The sequence below is a fragment of the Peromyscus californicus genome, unplaced genomic scaffold (genome assembly GCF_007827085.1).
Source record: "Peromyscus californicus insignis strain IS unplaced genomic scaffold, ASM782708v3 Scaffold_5__1_contigs__length_169319896, whole genome shotgun sequence".
Taxonomy (NCBI): domain Eukaryota; kingdom Metazoa; phylum Chordata; class Mammalia; order Rodentia; family Cricetidae; genus Peromyscus; species Peromyscus californicus.
In genome coordinates, this window is record NW_026294573.1 from 39,277,956 (window position 1) to 39,301,113 (window position 23,158).

The 23,158-nt window shown below is 38.6% G+C and overlaps 1 protein-coding gene across 1 annotated transcript in view; it reads right to left on the reverse strand.

Annotated features, from left to right (window-relative positions):
* Positions 1–22,935, reverse strand: part of LOC128096965 (putative selection and upkeep of intraepithelial T-cells protein 1 homolog) — a 29,192-nt gene extending 6,257 nt beyond the window's left edge. Inside the window, exons 1-7 of the mRNA XM_052717182.1 lie at positions 22,842–22,935; positions 17,520–17,603; positions 9,407–9,754; positions 8,672–8,953; positions 5,205–5,316; positions 4,430–4,434; positions 133–240 (exon numbers count right to left, since the gene is read on the reverse strand). Coding sequence (XP_052573142.1) covers positions 133–240; positions 4,430–4,434; positions 5,205–5,316; positions 8,672–8,953; positions 9,407–9,754; positions 17,520–17,603; positions 22,842–22,935 — 1,033 coding nt within the window. The remainder of the gene's footprint in view (positions 1–132; positions 241–4,429; positions 4,435–5,204; positions 5,317–8,671; positions 8,954–9,406; positions 9,755–17,519; positions 17,604–22,841) is intronic.
* Between the last annotated feature and the right edge of the window lie 223 nt (positions 22,936–23,158).

Here is a 23,158-nt window from a genome sequence, read left to right on the forward strand (position 1 = left end):
GTTCCAAAGCTTATTGTTCCTGAAATGCAAACTGATAACACTCTCCATTGGCTAAGCTGTGACTGAGTATTTGGAAAAAGAGAGATTTATAGAAATTTTATAGAAATATAGCATCTTCTTTACATCACATACCTCTATTTTTTCTGTACAAACAGGAGATGAGTAATATGAGTGTAACAACAGAAATAATGGTTATCAGCAAGGCCACAATCAAAGGAGATCTGCATATGCAGGGGTGACCTAAAGAAAAGGTGTTAAAATCACTGGTTATTTGTTGGTAGAAACATTGAATTAACAGAAAAGGGTAAGGTCTACATTTTTTTTTCTTTTTCGAGACAGGGTTTCTCTGTGTAGCTTTGTGCCTTTTCCTGGAACTCCCTTGGTAGCCCAGGCTGGCCTCGAACTCACAGAGATCCACCTGGCTCTGCCTCCCAAGTGCTGGGATTAAAGGCGTGCGCCACCACCGCCCAGCTAAGGTCTACATTTTAATGTCATCTCTCTGCATTTCAAATAGTGCTAAGGCCAAAAAGTAAAAGATCAGAGAACTGTTGGACACAAGAACAAAAACAAACAAACAAAAGAAACAAAAACAAAAACAAAGCAAAAAAAAAAAATCCAGCTGATTTTAGGATGGGAATGGCTTCAGGTTGAGGACAAATATATTTAGAAAAGACAGATGTTGGTCTTTCTCTCACCCATCAATCAGTGGGGTAATTAGAGAGCAGGATATAATGCTCATAATTGTCATTGTCATTTTATCTGTGCCTGAAAGATGCTGGGAGTAGATTAATTCTGATGACCTCTGAACTGCTTGAGACTCTATGCTCTTTGGATATAAGAATTTAATCAGGAGGACTTTAGATGACTGATGTCATTCAGGCACAGTCAGCCAGGCTTTCCAGGAGATAATCTGGGGAAAACAGAAAAACTGCGATCTGAAGGGTGCTGGACACATTTGGACAATAAGGCCACACCCATGGAGACAACAGCAACAGAGAAGTGAGAAAACGTTCTCCACTTGGGGCACAGGATGCTTGCCACTGGCAATCAATAAAGCAGAAGTAAGAAGCCACTTCAAAAAGACTTTTGTTTATCATGGTAGCTCAGTAGCTCATGACCCTAGGTGAACCAGTCTAATTGATAAAGAACTATACACTGAAACCCATAAACAGAATACCATGAAATTATAAAAAACAAACAAACAAACAAACCATGAATCAGGCCTGAATAGTATTCATTAAGCTGAAAACCTGGTGCGAGGAAATCTTTACACAGATTCCATGCAAAGTTAAGGACATTGGCAAGAACCATAGCATAAAGATGAGGCTAATGTTCACAATTGAATTCAGAAGAAATTTGTACAGGTGTGACCAGATCTGAAATTCTACCTGTGAAGCATTCTGAACATAGTCCTAGGAAAGTGTCAGTAGTCCAATCAACCAAATAAAGAGGCAGCAATGAGAACAGGACTGTCCATAGCAGAGGAATGGGGAAAGACCATGAGCAAGTCTGGATGAAAGCCAGCATCAGTTCAATCACTTTTCAGGTTCTGGTTGTTTTTGTTTAATACATCAGGTCCTTTGAGCAGGACATCTCAGCCCGGTTCTGCTCTGCTCTTGTCAATAATAATTTTTTTCTCTTTCTCATTTTTAGTACTTTATTACTTTTGTTTGTTTTTTCTTCTCCTAAAAACACAATATGGTGTGGTTTGCATTGTCTCGGTGTCTCATCTTCTTGAAAGATAAGGTTGTTTTATGTGGTCTGACAGCATATTTTAACTCTGTCTCTTAATTACATTAGCCATTCAGGACATAATCAATCAACAAATGGACCTAGGAAATTAAAAAGCTTCTGTATAGCAAAGAAACCTTTCAATCATATGAAGAGGCAGCCTAGAGAATGGGAGAAAGTCTTCACCATCTATAAACCTGACAGAAAACTAGTATTTGGAATACATAAATAAAAAACCCACAAATGCCAAGAAAACTAACAATCTAATAAAAATGGGTTATGGAGAAATGACTCAGTTGTTAAAAACATTTGTGACTCCTGTAGAGGAGCCAGGGTTGGTTCCTAGCACCTATGTAGTCAACCACAACTCTAGTTCAAAAAGAGGATCTGATATCCTCTCCTGACCTCCATGGCCACCAGGTATGTACATGGTGCACATACATCCATGCAGGCAAAATATTCATGCATATAATATAAATAAAATGTCTTAAATTTTTAAAAAGCAAATTGTGGGATTGAATAGACAATTCTCAAAAGAAGTATATAAATGACTGGTAAATATATTTATATAGTTTGAATGAAGGTATTCTTCATGGATGAATAATGCTATTCCCACAGTCCATAAGTTATTAAATTAAAATCCTTATGCCCACATGGGATATCTCCCTATGTGTTGCTGGTTAGGGAGGTCCCAGAACTCCTCAAAATTATACACGTTTATAGCCATTGCTCTTGGTTCTTCACCAATAATAATAATAAGACACCATTACTGAAGATGCCACACATTTTCATTGCAAGACACAGAGAAAGCAAGCTGAAATTGATCTGGAAGCTTCTTAAACATTGGATAGCTTTCCTAATGTTGGAAATTGCTTTTCAGGCTACTGGGAGGGAAAAGCCATTGGTGGTCTTACTTACCTGAGAATCCTATGGGCTACAATACCAACTTTCCAGTTAGGTTGTGGCCACCAGTGAAATAGTGGCATGACTGTTATGGTGGCAACCAACTGCTTTCTGATTGGATTCTGGCCTGTTCCACAGGAAGGAACTCAGGCTTGGTAATGTAAACCTGACCAAAAACCCAAGATTTGGGAATTCACAGACCCAAGTTGGGAACATATTACTGTAGTTTTTGTAAATGTGGATGTTGTCAAAGTAACTTCCAAATATTTGTATTTAAACTCATAGGGTAGTGTTGATCTCATCCTTGGTTAGAGAAAGAGAATTCTGTTTGCAGTGGGTGATGGTTAATGTAGAGACTCATAACTTGTCAAAGTGTGAATAATAAGGGACTGTTGGATGCCCAGCCCTAAATAGAATACATACAATCCCATCCAGGTTTCAATAAGCATGGCAGAGGCTGGTTTGTGGTGATGGAAAAAAATATAAAGACCAGATTATGATTTTTAGACATAGTATGGCTGTTATGTTCATGAACTTATTGCAGCTGTGTTTTCCTGTGCAAGGTGGTACTTGTATTTATTCTATCACTGATGTATGAGGGATTTATGAGACCTCGCCCCTCCCCCCAGGAGCTACTGTCAGTTGGTAGTTGCCAGAGAAGGGTAAATTATTTTCTTCAGTGATGTAGCAACTGTTAAGTTTCCCATGCTTCAGTAAATAACCTCTCATACAGTTAAAGTTAATGGATTACAAAACCCAATAAAACAAAACAAACAAGTAACATAAAAGTAGCTGGGGTATTTCCTGTGAAGAAGATATTCTGTGGGATTGTGAGGAATATTAAAAGAGTTAATGAGAGAGTGAAAATGTCCAAAAATTACAATACATAATCTAGTATCTTGTCAAAGGCAAATTTAAATAAAGAAGAATTTTTATTGATGAAAGGACCTTTAAAATATTTTTTAGTGCATAACATAGTGGAAGAATTTGGCTGTGTCTTCTCTCCATGAAAGTGCTCCATAATGTATTTTCTTCCTTAAGTATTATTCATTCCTCTGCCAGGGAATTATAGGCACAGTCAAACTTAATAGGTATAGTGTAAGATATGAGTATTTGTATGACTTGTATTGTCTTTTGTCCTACCACTAGTGCCTATGTGATTTAGGTTCAATATTTAATCTTGATATTTTAATATTTAATATGAGCAAATATACAATTTTTACATAATTTTAATAGATAAGTATTTAGTTATATTATTTAATTAAATATATACAACACAGGTTATGAGCCTTACTAACTATAAGACTTTTCGAATAAGGTTTGCCAGTAGCAAAGCCTCAGTAAGTGCTAGCATCTTAAATGATATGATAATTCCTACTATAAGATCAACTCTGCTTCTTTTAGAATGATCTAGAAGTACTTTGAAGACAAGATGAGTAAAATGTTACCGGCTCAAGGTTCACCAGAGATAAAGACTTAATAATTGGAGGGGATTTGGGTGACAAAGTTCTACTTAGAAAAGTCTCTAACTACAAGTCTCTCAGGAGGGATCTGAGATTCTGAAGAAGGAAATGCATTCAATGATTCAGCGATAAAGAGAAACAGCAACAAAGACCCACTTCTTATAAAACAAACAAACAAACAAACAAACAAACAAACAAACAAACAAACTAGGTTGTAACAAGAAGTGAACAAGGTAAGTATGAGTTGACTTTTGCAAAACAGCAATAAACAAGAATAAATATAGTGAGTCTGTGGCTTTCTGCTGTGTGGTTTAGATGCAGTTTTTGAGAACGGCACCTGTTTTAATTCAGATAATAGAACTCAGGCAAGGAGTTCAGCTGGGAATGAAAGGGGAAGTCAAGAATAAGAGAGAAACATACAAGTTCTGATACCCAAATCCTTACCTAACAACTAAGCTGCACATGGAAGAATTTTCAATGGCCTTGAATACGCACTGGAAAGATAGAGTTTTATATGGTGGAATCTGTTAGTTCAAGGTTATTAAAATTAGCACACCCTTAAAACCTGAACAGATGTATATTTGTCTTTTAATTTTTCTTGTGACCCTTCAAGTTCACTTCCTCCCAATATAGCACTGTTAAAAAGGAATGCCTTTTTCCTCCTAGGAAATTAAACCTTCTGATAGTCCAACTGGTACACCTCTCCCAGTAGGCTCAGTTTTCCTGGTGTTACACTGAATGAATACTATGCAGCCATTACTGCAATGTGCAGTTTAGAACTTTACTTTCTGGCCACATTGAGCCTATTGGATCCTTGAAGCTGAGAGAGGGGTGTGCAAATGTTAGATGTTAAGAAGCTCTCCAATTTTTTTATCTATCACCACAGGAAAAGGAACTTTCATTTTGACTAATGCAAATGAAGCAAGGCTTTCACAAAGAACAATGCCAGCAGCTCCATCAGCAAGAGAGAGACTTTTGTGGATAAAGTTACATGTATAATGTATGACCCATAATAATATCCTTGCAGACATGCTTCTGAATGAAGTGTAAGGCAGTATTAGGTCCCTCTCCCTCTCCCACTTTGCTTCTCCCATCCTGAAAATGTACTTACCTTCTAGAATATGTAGTTTAATACTGGGTATTATTATGAAGAGTGCCATCATAGTCAGAATCACACCCACAATCATCTTCCAAATAAAATTCCAAGAAAACATTTCGACTGAAATAGAAAGCCACAAATTTTACCACCTAGAAGTGTTTGGACCAACCCAATTAGGAGTGTTGTGGCATATCCAATTCTTCTCCATCCCTACCACCTTTGATGGTAACTTTAGGCCAGTTTTAGAGAGGCAGATATGAACGGTGTGAAAAGTAGCATAGGTGTAAATTAGGATGTGGTTGGTGCAAAGAATGAAGGCCACTCTTTCCATTTCTTTCCACCATTTCTGTCTCATGAACTCCCTGACTGCAAGAGAAGATGAAAAGCCAATTCGTCCTCTCCCCTGTCAAGAAACACAGGTTTCTGCCAGTTCCAAATCAGTGCTTCAGTTCTGTCTAAACTCTTAGGTCACACGCAATGCCAATGTTCTCACTGAATGATGGTAAAACTATGGACCCACAGAGTAGGAGCAATAAAAAGGCAAGTGTGCTGGTTAGTTTTGTGTCAATTTGACACAAACTACACTGCTTTTGGAAGGAAGAATATTGTTTGAGAAATTGCCTTCATCAGATCAGCCCATGGACCTATCTCTGGGACCTTTTCTTGATTAATGATTGATGTTGGAGAGAGAAAATGATGGATGTGGGAGGACCCCTCCCACTTTTAGGCAGTGCCAACTCTGGGAAGCTAGTCCTGGTTTGAATAAGGGAAAAAATATCTGCCCAGCACTCAGGAAGCAGAGGCAGAGGCAGGTGGATCTCTGTGAGTAGAGGACAGTCTGGTCTATGGAGTGAGTTCCAGGACAGACAGGGCTACACAGAGAAACCCTGTGTCAAAAAAGAAATGAAGAAAGAAAGAAAGAAAGAGAGAAAGGGAGAAAGAAAGACAGAGAGAGAGAGAGAGAGAGAGAGAGAGAGAGAGAGAGAGAGAGGGAGGGAGGGAGGGAGGAAGGAAGGAAGGAAGAAGGAAGGAAGGAAGGAAGGAAGAAAGAAAGAAAGAAAGAAAGAAAGAAAGAAAGAAAGAAAGAAAGAAAGAAAGAAAGAAAGAAAGAAGGGAGAAAGAAAGAAAGAAAGAAAGAAAACTGATCAAGCCACGAAGATCAATCCAGTGATCAGGTTTCCTATATGGTTTCTGCCTCTATTTCTACTTGTCCTGACTTCCCTTATTGATGGACTGTGAACTGGAAGTGTAAGCCAAATCAAACTTTCATCCCAAGTTGCTTTTGGTCATGGTGTTTATCACAGTCATAGAAAGTAAAGACAGCAGGGATGCTTATATTTGACCAGGGAGATTCAAGCAAAATTTACGAGCATTAAGAACACCTCTTTATCGCTATTAAAATATATTATATTATGTATTGATAAAGGGAACTGTGAATCAAGAAGATATAACTGTTACAGATTGTAGTGGGTAGCTGTTCCAGCTTTGATCTGGAAGTACTACCCCCAGTGAGGTTTCTGGTAACTGTCACGCCTACCTATGGCCTGCCCCTGAGGCGGGCCGAGACTGGAGCCCTTAAGACCCAAGATCCGGATGTGCCAGCTATATTGGTTCCTGTTAATCCTGGATGTTGGATGGTAGACCAAGCAGAGTTCTCCAGAGAACACTGCTGGACTGTATTTCACCTCTCCCAGACTCTGTAACCTATCCCTTTACTAGTTGTAAGTAAAACCCCCAAATAAACCTCCCTTTTAACTATGTGGAGTTGCAGTAATACTTCCATCAGTAACAGATGTATGTGCACAATATATTTATGTAGTTAATTTCTTTTTAAAATTGGTATATGTTCATGGCATTCATAGATTCAGGTTTCATAATTTGACAATTTCATAATCACATGCTTTATATTTCCTTCTCTTCCTCTTCTCTCACCATTCCTTTCAATAGTCTTAGTTCTTTCCCTATTCTCCTTTCTGCTTGTGTGTGTGTGTGTGTGTGTGTGTGTGTGTGTGTGTGTGTGTCCACAAATGACAGCAAATGTGATATTTGTCCTTCTGAATTGGCTTTATTCCACTTTATGTTATCACTAGCTGCACACATTTTCCAGCAAATGATGCAACTTCATTCTTCTTTATGGCTGAATAAAATTACATGCCACATTTGCTTACAGATTTATGTGTTTACAACTTGGCTATTATGATAAGTGATGGAATAAACATAGATGTGTGAGTACTTCTAGAGTCCTTTGTTGTATATGTATAAATGGTACATCTGGATTATAACTCACATATGATAGTTCTATTTGCAGAGTTTTTAAATGACTTTTAGAAAGATTTATTTATTTCATTTTATGAGTGCTTTGCTTGCATGCATGTGTGTGAACCATGTGCATGCCTGGTGCTCCTGAAGGTAAGAAGAGGATACCAGAACCCCTGGAAAAGGAGTTAAAGATAGTTGTGAGCCACAATGTGGATGCTGAGAACTGAACATGGGTCCTCTGCTGGAGCAACAAGTGCTCTTAACCACTGATCCATCTGTCTAGCAACTTATTGCAGCTTTCTTAAACCTCAACCACTGTTCCCATAGTGGTTAGAACAGTTTACATTCCCACCAGCACCATTAAGTGTGGCTTTTTCTTCACATCAGGATTTGTGGTTAGTTGTATATGGTCGATGTATTACATTATCTGACCTCAAATTTTACTATAGAATCTTAGTAACAAAAGCAGCTTTGTTTCATTTTTATTAATAGCTGAAATAATGCTTCATTGTGTAAATACACTACATTTTCAATATCCATTCATCACTTGATAGAAATCTTGGTTGTTTCCATTCCTAGCTATTGTAGATAATAGCACTGAATATGGGCAATGAAGTATCTCTATAATAAGATGTACAGTATCTAGGGTATATGCCCATGAGTGGATCGTAGGGTAGATCTAGTTTTAGGTTTTTGAGGAATCTCTCCACTGATTTCCATAGTTGCTTTACCAGGTGCATTCCTACCTTCAGTAATTAAGCAACCCCCTTTCCCATACCTGTGCTAGCACTTACCATTCTTTTTTTTAACCTTAGCATTCTGACTGGGATGAGATCTCAAAGTTATAGTCTGCATTTACCTGGTGGCTAAGGATGTTGAGCATTTTCTTAAGGATTTCTCAGCTTTTTATATTCTTTACAATGAATAATGTTGATAAAACATTTTAAGAAATGAGTAGCAATTTAACCAAACATCAAACAACACTTTACTCTAGGAAAAACAAAACAAAACAGGATCTCATGTACAAAAATTTCCAGTATTAGGAAAAGGATGAAAGAAATGAATCTAGCAAAGGGAATCAATCAGAAAACAGATGAGATGATGAATAAAATGAAGGGAAAGTAATGTCCCGAAACCAAGTGAAAAAGGCACATGAGTTTGGTGTCAAGTATAAATGATATAAAACCTATTTCAAGAGTGAATACACGAATTTCACCTGGTAGAACAATGCTTGTGCTTTCCTCTTGGCCTGTTAGACGGTTCCAAATGCAACAAGTGACATTCCTGAGGGAGCTGTCTCTAAGGAGAAGTGTCATCTTCATATCAAACAATTTGTCTTCATCCCGTGAATGGGATTTTGATGCAGCTGGAATGACCTCTCCTCTGCTATCTCTCCATTCCAAGTGAGGTTGTGGGAACCAACCTCTGGAGTGACATTCCACTATCACACCTTTGGTAGTAGGAGGATGAACAAGAATCTGCACCCGGGAGCTCCCAGCTGGTTATAAACAAGGGGAAATTAGTAGTGTATAGTAGATGGAAAGAAGAAAAGAACACAAAAAGAAAACCACTCCTCTTCTATGTTAACTCCACTGTCTGTACATATAAGGATAGTCAAAACTCTATGGGGAACAAATTGACATAATAAATCAATTAAAAGAGATGGCACCAGATGGAAAGTTGGAGAGGACATAATACACAATTAGCAACTATTATACTAATAGGCAAACTTACTGTTCTAAATAAGTCTGGTGATGAAAGGCCTCTTTGTTTCATTTAGTTTTTCTTTCAGTAAAATATTTACTATTTAATAAATCGAAACAACTGAGTTAAATTTCAGATTATAAAAAGCAACAAAACCATTCAAGATTCAATTCCTTGTAGAATTTATAAGTGGATATTTTTCTTATATGTGAATCACTGAATTAGTTTCAGAGGAATCCATGCTTACCTATGACCTTGACTTCTGTGATGTGCTCTTCATAGAACTTGCCGTCTTTGAAGATGCAGTGGTAGTACCCATCATCATCAGGATTGACATTAAAGATCCTGAGAGTCACTTTCCCTTCTCCAATGGCATCTTTCAGGAGCTCTGTTCTCTCCACATACTTGGGGATAATTTTTCCAAACAGGTCTTTGCCATCCTCGTATAGGTTAATAGGTTGTGTATAGTGGGTCCTGAACCAGCGGATCTCCATGTGCTGGGCATTTTGTGGTGGAGACAGCTGACAACTGAGCTCAAGTACTGCACCAAATGGAGCCAAGACTGGCTTCTCTAATCCAGTCACTGTAAATCGTTCTGGGAAGAGAAACAAGAACCAAAATGTGAATGCCTTAATCAAGGAAACCCACTAAGTTACCCCTTCCTCAAAACACACAAACACATTTTTATTGTGGGCCATTTTTTCCCAGCATACTGTAAAAAAAAAATCTTAATTTTACATGAGTTCAATGGTGGCTCACCAAACTATTCCCCTGATGAAATGTGTATAATTTCCATTGTTGCTAAATGGCTTCCTAAGATAATTGCTATCAGCCCAGTAGATGTCTCTTCTTTCATTCTATTTCACTCTTTCTCTGAACGATTCTATTTATTATTTTTTATCGATTATTTTATTATTATTATTATTTTAAATTTTATAATTTAATTTAATTTTACATATCAGCCACGGATTCTCCTGTCCTTCCTCTTCCTGTCCCCCCCAACACACCCCCATTCCCATTTCCTCCAGGGCAAGGACTCCCCTGGGAATTCAGCTCAGCCTGGTAGATTCAGTTGAGGCAGGTCCAGTCCCCTCCTCCCTTCACCCAGGCTGAGCAAAGTGTCCCAGCATAGGTCCCAGGCTCCAAAAACCCAGCTCATGCACTAAGGACAGGTCCCGGTCCCACTGCCTGGGGGCCTCCCAAACAGTTCAAGCTAATCAACTGTCTCACTTATCCAGAGAGCCTGATTCAGTTAATTGTAATGAGCTGTTGTATGTGTTTGCTTTTATGCTTAAGCTTCACAGATCTTCTTGGATTACTCTTAACTTTCTTTGATTTTGAAACACTCTTATTCCTTGCATGTTTAAATTTGTCTTCAAGAACCTGTTACTGCCATTCTCCTAAACAAATGTAATTTCTAACTGCATTCTAAGATATATCCTCATATCTACATATAAATGTAGCTTTCCCCTATTACCAAAAACTTCTTTTTGTGGCAAGAATTTTACTGACTGAGCCATCTCGGCTTGACTTTTTAGAGAGAGAGAGGAAGGGGCAGGGGAATAAGAGAATGATGTAGGTAGGTAAAGGATGTATGGGGATTTGGGAGGAGTAGGGAGAGGGAAAATAATATGATCAAAATATATTGTATGAAAAATAACAAAATTTCTTTTTGAAACGTGGAAATGACTACAAAAATTTTCAATTTGTCAAAATGCAGAGAACAATTAACTGTGGGGTGCACAGCCCCAACTAATACATCTACAAAATAGCACCCACAGCTTAAGGAACATCACAGAAAATGGGTGGTATAACTGTAGGAACCAGAGAACCAGGATTTCACCTGTGTGAGATAGTATTTTCCATATGAGAAGGCAGCTGCACCCATGAAGCCTCAACAATGTGGTCATTTAAATAGGCCCTGTCAACACAGGTTGACATGCTGATGTGGGAGGGGGAAATCTCACTAGGTTTCAATCACCCTTAGATGAAGATGTACAGCAATTAATGGTGGCCAAGAAAGAGGAGAATAAGTCTTCTCCATGAATCAGCCCCCTCATAAATTATTCATTCCCGAGTGGTCAGTCTTAAATACTCATACATATGAGCAACACTAAATGACTTCAGTAGGGTGTGTGTGTGTGTGTGTGTGTGTGTGTGTGTAATACAGAATAGGCTGTGGGTTTGAGAAAGATTGTGTGTATGGGAGGAGCTGGACAGGGAGAGGGAGTGGTGGAAATGATGTAAATATAATATGTATATATGAAAAATTTAAGTAAAAATTTTTGTTTCCCTTATTCTCTATTTTTTATTATGGAACTCTATTTTATTTCTTTTCAGTTTTACCAGAAAGACAGAATAAAGTGCTAAAACCTACTCTTCCAAATGTCCTCATGTTAGGACAAGTTATTTGTTTTGTTTTTCCTTTGAATATAACTAGACCACTGCAGATGATCATATGGAGTCTAGAGTCAAAACTTTCAAATGCAATTCCAGATTTTCCTACAGTTGATCAGTACTTGGATTAACACATATTTGAGTTTATAAAAATCTTAAAGGAAAGAAAGAAACCTTCTCAAAGGTGCACTGGAAATTTTAAACCATATGGCAAAAACACAAATCAATGCATGAATGTGAAGTGATCCCTTGCCCTAAAATTGAACACACACACACACACACACACACACACACACACACACACACACACACACACACACACACAAGGCATATCAATGAACTTCTTAGAGAAACTTCTTCTTTAGTCCCCTACCCTGCTGAGTTTAGAATATCTCTACAAGATCTTAAAATTCATTGTATATATTCAGTGAATGTTCTTAAAATCTCAAATTAGTCCATAAGAAGAGATCTCATTGAGACAGTTTAGAGATGCAAATACATAGGGAAATTTTGCAAGGATGACTTCTGGGGTCTGTGGAGATAAGATGATTCTGTCTGGCTTAAACTTTCACACACATAAATTCACAGCATCTGTGACTGCATGCACAAGTTTAAGCTCACCCAAATCCCAAGATGAATGGAGGAGGGACTGATGAAATCCCACACCTAGCTCAGAAGCTATTGGCATCTGATGGCTGGTACAGGAGGAGAGTAAGATTCCCTCATGTATGCAGCCCCTCAAAGTCTACCCATGCTCTAATGAATGTTAACACACCTGTATAGAGGCTCTTTCTTTATATCACTAGCTATTGAATAATGGTATGGGGACTTTTAATTAATCATGAAAGCTTGGCCTTAGCTTAGGCTTGTTCCCAAATAGCTCTTAAAACTTAAATTAACCTATTTATATTAATCTATGTTCTGCCACATGGCTTGTTATCCCTCCTCAGTACCTTTCCTCTGACTTCCTTCCTGTCTAGCTGGCGAATCTCCCACATCTCAAATTTTTTTCTCTGCCTGGAAGTCCTACCTGTTCTCTCCTGCCTGGCTATTGTCTGTTTAGCTTTTTATTAAACCAATCAGAAGGTATCTTAGGCAGCTGAGGAAGGGCAGAGACACATCTTCACTCCTTCCTTTCTTCCTCTTCCCCCTCCCTCTCTATTTCTCTCTTGCTCTTTCTCTCTTTTTTTTAACCAAATTAACCATAGACTTACCATAGTTTTGAGCCTACATACTTCATATGCCTAGATATGACATAAAGGATTTGAAAAATAGGTCCATGCAAAAGCCTGCACCCAAATGTTTATAGCATCACTACTCATACTTGTTCAAATTTGGATGAAATTGAATATTCTTCAACAGATAACTGAACAAACCAAATGTGGCACATTTATACAATGGACTACTGTCTATTATTAAAGCTTGTATGGTTTCAAGTGTATGGCCTTCTAGAAAAAGCAAAGATATAGAGTACAAATGATGGTTGATGGGGTTCTTAAGGGGAGAGAAAAAAAGAAGAGTAGGTGGATCATATGACATTTCAAGAGTGGAAAAATTCTTTATGACACCAGGTGCATCCATGAGGATTTCTGAGTTTAAGAATTTCAGGATCTTTCTTAGGGTCCTCTTTACTAGGAAGCCTCCCTGGAGTTGTGAGTTGCAGTCTGGTTATCCTTTGCTTTACATCTAGTATCCACTTATGAGTGAGTACATACCATGTTTGTCTTTCTGAGTCTGGGTTACCTCACTCAGGATGATTTTTTCTAGTTCCATCCATTTGCCTGCAAACCTCATGATGTCATTGCTTTTCTCTGCTGAGTAGCACTCCATTGTGTATATGTACCACATTTCATTTATTCATTCTTCAGTTGAAGGGCATCTAGGTTGTTTCTAGGTTCTGGCTATTACAAATAATGCTGTTATGAACATAGTTGAGCATGTGTCCTTGTGGTATGATTGAGCATTCCTTGGGTATATGCCCAAGAGTGGTGTAGCTGGGTCTTGAGGGAGGTTGATTCCCAATTTTCTAAGAAAGCACCATATTGATTTCCAAAGTGGCTGTACAAGTTTGCATTCCCACCAACAGTGGAGAAGTATTCCCCTTGCTCCACATCCTCTCCAGCATAAGCTGTCTTCAGTGTTTTTGATCTTAGCCATTCTGATGGGTGTAAGATGGTATCTCAGAGTCATTTTCATTTGCATTTCCCTGATGACTAAGGATGTTGAGCAATTCCTTAAATGTCTTTCAGCCATTTGAGCTTCTTCTGTTGAAAATTCTCTGTTTAGCTCTATAGTCCATTTTTTAAATTGGACTGTTGGGTATGTTGATGTCTAATTTCTTGAGTTCTTTATATATTCTGGATATCAGCCCTCTGTTAGATGTGGGGTTGGTGAATATCTTTTCCCTTTCTGTAGGCTGTTGTTTTGTCTTGTTGACCGTGTCCTTTGCCCTACGAAAGCTTCTCAGTTTCAAGAGGTCATATTTATTAATTGTTTCTCTCAGTGTCTGTGCTATTGGTGTTATATTTAGGAAGTGATCTCTGGTGTCAATGTGTTCAAGACTACTTCCTACTTTCTCTTTTATCAGGTTCAGAGTAACTGGATTTACGTTGAGGTCTTTGATTCACTTGGACTTAAGTTTTGTGCACGGTAAGAGATATGGATCTATTTGCAGCTTTCTACATGTTGACATCCAGTTATGCCAGCACCATTTGTTGAATATGCATTCTTTTTTCCATTGTATAGTTTTGGCTTCTTTGTTGAAAATCTTATGTTCATAGGTGTGCGGATTAATGTCGGGGTCTTCAGTTCGGTTCCATTGGTCCACATGTCGGTTTTTATACCAGTACCAAGCTGTTTTTATTACTCTAGCTCTATAGTAGAGCTTGAAGTCAGGGATTGTGATGCCTCTAGAGGTTTTTTTTTTTTTTTTTTTTTTTTTTTTTTTTTTTTTTTTTTTTTTTGTACAGGGATTGCCCAATGACAGAGAAATGGATGAGATCTACATGAGCAAACTGGGGGTGGGGGGTAATGGAGGGCAAGGGTCAGTGGAAAGAGAGCTTAGGGGAGCGGGAGGTTTCAGCTGGATCATGAACAGAGTGGAAGAATGGGGAGGGAGATAGTATGATGAATGAAGACCCTAGGGGAATAGGAAGAAGCAAAGTGCTAGAGAGGTCCCCAGAAATCCACAAAAATACCTCCACTGTAGACTACTGGCAATGGTCGAGAGAGTGCCTGAGCTGACGTGCTCTGGTGATCAGATGGCCAGACACCCTGGCTGGCTGTCATGATAGAACTTTCATCCAGTGTCTGATGGAAGAGGATGTAGAGATCCACAGCTGAGCCCCAGGTGGAGCTCTGGGAGTCCAATTGGTGAGAGAGGAGGGATTGTATGAGCGAGAGATATTAAGACCATGATTGGAAAAAGCACATGGACAAATAGCCAAACTAGTGGAAACACATGAACTATGAACCAATAGCTGAGGAGCCCCCAAATGGATCAGGCCCTCTGGATAAGTGAGACAGTTGATTAGCCTGAACTGTTTGTGAGGCCCCCAGGCAGTGGAGCCAGGACCTGTCCTTGGTGCATGGGCTGGCTTTTTGGAGCCTGGGGCCTATGCTGGGACACTTTGCTCAGCTTTGGTGTAGGGAGGAAGGGACTGGACCTGCCTCGGCTGAGTCTACCAGGCTGGGCTGACTCCGCAGGGGAGACCTTGCCTTGAAGTAAAAGGGAATGGAGGGTGGATTGGGGGAAGGGTTGGGGGTGGGAGGAGGGAGGATGGGGAATCCGTGGCTGATATGCGAAATTAAGTTAACTATAAAATAAAAATATTAAAAAAAATTTTTTTCAGGATCTGATAGCTGGAACAACCTAAAACCACCAGGTGGCAGTAGCACACAACAGCCTTCTATTTGAGTAACCATTTCAGGGTTGCAAAGTAGGAAGCCACAGAGGAAGACTTTGCAGAGACACAGAGGACCACCATTGCAGAGATACAGAGGACCACCATTTAGAAAAGGATGGTGGTAGACAAGGAACTCTCAAGATTGGCAGCACTCTTATATATCTAAGTGGAACCACTCCATAGCAAAATAGGGAGTGACAGGGCCATAGAGTTGCAAAAGGCATCAGCAGCTCAGTTTAAAAATGACTATGTGGGCCGGGCGGTGGTGGCGCACGCCTTTAATCCCAGCACTCGGGAGGCAGAGCCAGGCGGATCTCTGTGAGTTCGAGGCCAGACTACCAAGTGAGTTCCAGGAAAGGCGCAAAGCTACACAGAGAAACCCTGTCTCGAAAAACCAAAAAAAAAAAAAAAAAAAAAAAAAAAAAAAAAAAAAAAAAAAAAAAAAAAAAAAATGACTATATGGTAGTTTTATTTCTGTTTTTTTTTAATTGGTATATATCCACTATATATAGGTGGTGGTATCTTAGGGACATTTTCTTTTAAGTGTATAATGTACTTTCACTAAGCCCCATGCCCCCAACAAGCCATTAATACGTTTCTTTCTCTTCTCCACTTCCTGCTGTCATCTTTAATCCCTTAGTTTGACTTCTGCTTTCATGCTATACATACAAACACACCTTTAAGCATTTATCTAAAATACAGGACTCACAAATTAAAGAAGACATGCAGTATTTTGCTTAATGTATTAATGTGCATTAATGTATTGAATCCACTTCATTTCAAGTGAATTTTTGTTCTACTATATAGTTGAATATTTTTTTATTCATGTATTTCTCTATTCCTGGACACAAAAGTTAACTCCATAGCTACTGTGGGGTATGGTGCAATAAACATTACTGTACAAGTAATAGGGTGGTATATTGGCTTAGAATCCTTCAATAAATAACCAAGGGTGGTATAGCTGGATAATATGGTTGATGAACTTTATTTATTTTTTTTTGTTTTGCTTGTTTTGGATCCTACATATTGATATCAGTGGTGGCTAAACTAATCTAGATTGTGACCTGTAGTGTGTAACACACTTCTTTCAGCACACTTGCCAGCATTCATTTATTTTCTTAATGATTGTCATTCTAACCATGGTAGATGAAATCATAATGTAATTTAATTTTCTTTTCTCTGATAATTAATCATGTCGAACTTTTTTCATATGTTTATTGGTTGTTTGTACTTCATCTTTAAGAACTCTGTATTTAACTAGACTATTTATTGATCGGATTGTTGGATTTCTTGGTATTTAGTTTTGTGAGTTCTTTATATATTCTACATATTAGTCCTCTGTCAGGTGTAGTGTTAGCAAATATTTTTCTCTTATACTGTATGTCATTCATTCAGTTAACTGCTTTCTTTCCTGTACAGAGATATTTTAATATCATGCAATCCCATCTGTCTGTTTTTGGCATTATTTCCTGAATGTTTAGAGTTCTACTCAGAAAGTCTTTGCCTATGTTTATATCTTAAAATGTTTTCCCACATTTTTCCTCTGTTTCAGAACTTAAAATCTTAAATTAAAATCTTTTCTATATGTTGAACTGGTTTTACACATGACCAGGATGAGCTATAGTTTTAACATTCTACACATGTATATTGGTTTTCTCAGCACCATTTGTTGAAAGGCCATTTTTTTTCTCCATCTTGTAAAAAGTCACTTGTCTTTAGTTGTGAGAATTTATCTTTATAGTCTATTCCATTGATCCACATGCTGGCTTTTGCATTGTGTTCACAACCAGCAAGTAGAGAGGAGTGACTGCTTGTACTCAGACCACTTTCTCCTTTTCATACAGTCCAGGATTTCATCCTGGGGAAGTGAGCCATCCACAGTGGATGGGTCTTCCTACCTCAGTTTACCTATTTAATATGGTCTCCTATGGGTGTGCCCAGAGGCTTCTCTCCCAGATAATTCTAAATTTCATCAAGTTGGCAACAGAGCCTTTGACATTTTTTTCTTTGCAAACTTGTTATCGATAAAGTTCATGAGGTGAAGTGAGAAATTCATACCTGCCCTCAGTGCTATCATATGAAGGAGGCACATGACAACAACACTGAGTCTGTAAACAAGTAGTCTTCCATCATCCATCACACCTGCGAAAAGAAAGCAGATTCATAACCAGTGTAGAAGTCAGATAAATCAGCAACTGCCTAAAGCACTGTCTTCAAGTTGTGGCTGTCATCATCTTTTAATCCCAGGTAAACAACAAATGCATGTCAGGAGAATCATTTACTTTGTGTTATTTAGCATTCTGAAGTTTTATTAGCAAATATGACATTTATGCTAAGAAGGCTCAATAAAATGACTATATTTTCCCAGAGATTTATTTATTTTTACAAGATTGTCTTCTCCAAGGCTTGATTGGATATTATTATTATTTTTTTGTTGTTGTTGAAAACTCCATGGGCCTGCTTTCTTCCCCAAAGTTGATGGAAATGGAGAACATGTGCAGATTTCCAAAGCCTCCATTAGTGGAATCATTTGATATATTTATTAATTACTATACAGAAAAAATTAAAGTCATATTTATCTTCATTTATGGTAGAAATTAAATAATCATTTTATATAGAGGAAATAACTTTCTTCTATGACATTTTAGGAACCCCACTGAATTTTTTGTTGAGACATTGCCTAACTTAGTTAGGGTTTCAATTGCTGTGAAGAGACACCATGACCACAGCAACTCTTATAAAGGAAAACATTTAATTAGGCCTGGCTTACAGTTTCAGAGGTTTAGTCCATTATTAATTACTATACTATGACTAACTAGTGACTCAGTTCTGCACTCTGATATCTAGGCAAGATTTAATTGTTAAAACCAACAAAATATCACCATACACAACCAACATAAATCTAAGTGGATAAAACTCAAAGCAATCCCATTGAAAGTAAAAATGAGACAGTGCTGCTCACTATCCCCATTCCTTTCCAATATAGTGCTTGAAGCAATAAGGCAAGAGCAGGAAATTGAGGAGATACAAATAGTAAATGAGAAGGCAAATTATCCCTATTTGCAGATTATATGATATTATATGTAAGAGGTACCCAAACAGAAAACCTCTCAAAATTCAACAAAGTGGCAGGATACAAAAATCAACTTACAAAAATTAGCCTTCCTATATACAAATAACAAGCATGCTGGGAAAGAGATCATGAGCACACTCATGTACAATCACCTCAAAACAATATCCTGGAATAAATCTAACCAAGGAAATATAGAGGTATTTGAAGATTTCAAAGTTTCTGAGGAAAGAGATTAAGGAAGACATCAGAAAATGAAAAGACCTCCCACACTCGTAGATTGGTAGATTTAATATTATGAAAATGACCATTATACTAAAAGCAGTTGGTAGATTTAACACAATCCCAATCAAAATTCTCATGAGTTTCTTCACAGAAATATCCTAGAATTTGTATGGAACCACAAAATACCAAGGATAGCCAAAGCAATCTTGGAAACAACCAACAACAATACTGGAGAGATTATCACTTGAAATTTCTAAATAGATTATAGAGGTATTGCAATAAAAACAGTATGATACTGGCACAAAAAAACAACTTATAGAAACCCAAAAGAAGACACAAACATAAATACACCTAACTGTAGCCATCTGATAATTGACAAAGTTGCCAAAATTATATACTTGAGGAAAGATAGCATCTTTAATAAATGGTGCTGAGAAAACTGGATGTCCTCATGTGAAAGAATGAATATTTATATCTATCACTTTCCATCAAAATTAAATCCAGAAGATCAGTGACCTCAATTTGAAACCTGGAATGCTGAAACTGTCCAAAGACAGCTTGGTCAGCATCCTACAAGATGTAGGTGTAGGAAAGGGCTTTCTAAATAGGACTCTGTTTGCCAGGTAATTAAGGCCAACAATTAATAAGTGGGAACTCAGAAAACTAAAACTCTTCTGTACAGCTAAGGGAACAATCACTCAAGTGAAGGGGAAACTTACATAGTACGAGATAATCTTTGCTAACTATATATCTTTCAGAGGACTAATACTCTGAATGTTTAAAGAACTGAAAAAACAAAGAGTCAAGAAACAACCCAACTGAAAAGCAGGCTCTATATCTGAAGAGAGAGTCTTCAAAAGAAGAAATCAAATAGGGTAAGATGTACCTCAAAGAGTGTTCATCTTTAGAAATTAGGGAAATACAAATTGAAACAGCTTTGAGATTTCATCTCACACCAGTCAGAATGGCTAAGGTCAAAAAAATAAGCCACAGCAAATGCTGGTGAGGAAACTGGAACCCTCATTCACTCTTGGTGGAACTGAAAACTGGTGCAGTCTGGAAATCACTCTGGAAATCAGTGTGGAGAATTCTTAAAAAACTAAAAATAAATCCAACATATGACCAAGCTTTACCAGTCCTTGGCATATGCCCAAAGAACTTGACAATATATAGCACAGGCAATATTCATTTCCACCTTATTCACAATATCTAGGAAATGGAAACAATCTTAATGTCCTTCAACCTATTAACAGATAATGAAAATGTGGTATATATACACTACAGAATGTTATTCAGATGTAAAGAAATATTAAACCATGACTTTCAAGTAGATGGATGGAACTAGAAAGTATTATACCGAAGGAGGTTATACAGACACAGAAAGACAAATATCACATGTTCTCTATCATGTATGGTTCCTAGCTGCAAGTCTTTAGATGTAAGTATATATCCTAGAGTAACTTCAGAAACCAGGAAAAAAATGAGCATGGAAGGGGAATAGAAGTACACAAGTGATATGAAGGGGAAAATGGGAAAATGGGGATGGGCATTTTAAATAGGGAAGGGAGAGAGTGGTCAATAAAGAAGAATGGGGGGAAAGGGTAAATAACAATAAAGATACTTGAAAAAGCCTTGAGGAATCATACTACTTTATATTTACCTAAAAATTATAAACAATATACTTATGTATGTATATCTATATTTTAATGGAGATATGCCACATGAATTGACAATGCTTTCCCAGAGAGCCATAGGGCAGCTAAGAAAAACCCCAGCACCAGGCATGAGAAACCTCATTTTGAGTTGTTAGTCAGGGGGGAACTCCCAAAACAATATAGGCTACTGCTGTTTCCCACGGTTGTCTCCCAGAAGTGAAGGAAAGTCCCTATTGCTGAAGATATTGTGTACTTATGAACATGTGATTCAGAAGATTTGATCTGAGTCCAACTTGAAAGCCTCCTCCCTGAGGACTAACTTTGAGAGTGGCAGAAGATGCCATGCAAGGTGCCAAAGGAGAAAACTATCAATATTCCCATCTAGCCATGATATCAGTGAATTATAATCATGACCAGCATGGAAAAATATTTCAAAATGTGCAATAGTGGTATTCATATCTTAGCAGCAATCAACAGCTCTCTAATTGGATTTAAGACCCACACACCAAGAGGAATATCATACCTGGTACTGGAAATAGAGCCAACTGCCCAGGGCTAGTGAGGTTATGGATCTTAGAGGAGAAATTACCACTGTCAATTTACTAGACCAACATAATTCCTAACTATAAATAAGTGTAGCACTCACCATTCATCAGAGAATCTTTTCTTTATTGCCTAGGGAAACCAATACAGTAAACCACAACTGGTCAAAATACATAGAACAACTGATCATGGGATACATCTACAACACAATCTCTGTACACGAGGATCAATGTGCATTGTAAAAGACAGGGTGGGAAGATTGTAAGAGCCAGAGGATCTGTTGTAAAACTGTGTCTCCTAGAAACAATAGAGAAGCTGTACTGTTGAACCCACAACAATATGGCTGCCTAAGCAAGACCAAAGCAATGACAACACCAATAGACATGCTGTCATGGAAGGGGAGATCTCACAAGGCCCCACCTCTAGACAGAGAACTACAGGTAACTAATGACTACCAAGAAAAGAAGAATTAGTCTTCCTTGGGAATGAGCTCCCTAATTGGTTACCCAATGCCTAGTGGTCAGCCCTCAAGTCATATACATCCAATCAACAACAAATGAACTCAACGGATCATATTTTTATATCTATTCACACACACACACACACACACACACACACACACACACACACGCACGCACACACACGCCATAAATTTGAGGAGTAAGAGGTGGGACAAAGCAGGGATTAGAAGGTGGAACAGGGAGAAAGGAAACTATGTGATTATGATTTAGTTTTTAAAAAATCCTTTATATGGAGTTTTAATCAAAATTTGATTTGTTGTGGGATATTTTGATCACACTCTGACACATCTGAGACTGACAATAAAGTTTACCTTAAGTCAGAGGCTAGAGCTAACAGACCAGCTTGGCCACCTGTAGGGTAAAAGGGCCAGCCAAAAAAACCCACCGTGGCCCTGAAACAAGAGCCTGTGGAAGAAACATACCCTGGCCCTGAAACCATAACCAAAGAAATACACCCTGACCCAGAAACCAAACTTTGGTACTGGAATCAGAGCCAGTGAAAAAAATATACCCTGGCCCTGAAACTAGACCCAAAAGGCTAAAAAGGGCCAGTGAAAGAAACACACTTTGGCCCTGAAACCAGAGCCAAATCTGCCCCTGACCAACTGAACATGAAACCAACCAATCCTTGAGCACGAAAACCAACCAATCCCTGAGCAGAAAACAACCAGTCTCTGAGCATGAAATACAGCCATTCCATTCTGAGCTTGTCCAAGCTCAAGGAGATAGAAATCTGATCAATTCTCTCCCTGAAAATCTTCTCCCTGGAAAAAGTCTACCCATAAGAAGCCCTGTATAATCCCCTCTGCTTGTTCACTTGGCAACTGTCCCTCTCCACTCTGGCAGAAGCAGCCACTCTCCTGGATTCTTCCTTCCCAAATAAATCTCTTGAAAGAGTTTTGGGTGAAGATCTCTTGCTGGCATGGAGCAGAATGTCTGCTGGGAAGTTCCCTTAAGGGAGCAGAGCAGAAGTAACAACTTCACCGGAGCTGAAACCGGTTGCTACATTTCTGCTGGGAGTTCTGCTTAGCAGAGTAAAGCAGAAGTAACAACTTGGGCCGGAGCAGAGAAGAAATGGATACCTCTGCTGGGAAACTCCCTTGAGAGCAAAGCAGAGCTCAGCTGCAGCAGCTCTCTTTCACACAGAGCATCAGGATTGCCACATCCTGTTGGGAGAACATCCTCCATCAGACCCCAGCTTCAGGTATAGCCTGACATCCTGGTAAGTCAGGACACTTCTCGTTACAGCTATAGGTATCCAGGATACCTTCCCTTCACACTTGCAGGTTTAGCCTGACTTCCTAACAAGTCAGGATATCTTTCCCTCCAGAGCTGTGACACTTGCACTGCTTTCACACCTGCTCACATCTGTTTGGGCCTTGGGCTTTTACTGCTGCCGCCACTTTTGCAAGGTGCCAAGGGGACCAACTATGCACCTCCTGCATGCTCTGCCCAGTCATGTTGGGCAGCAACAGCTAGCTGCCAACCCCTCCCTCCCCCTAGACAAACACCAGTGACACAGCTGGTTACCCGCACACAGTTCCACCTTTGATGTCACCTTTAGCAGATCTGGTGAGATTCCTGGGAATTCTTAAAGGGGCAATTAGGGTTAAAAATAAAAGAGAAAAATCTTTCCCACATTAAGAATCAGAAATATCCCAATGCAGGGAGTTAGGACCCTCT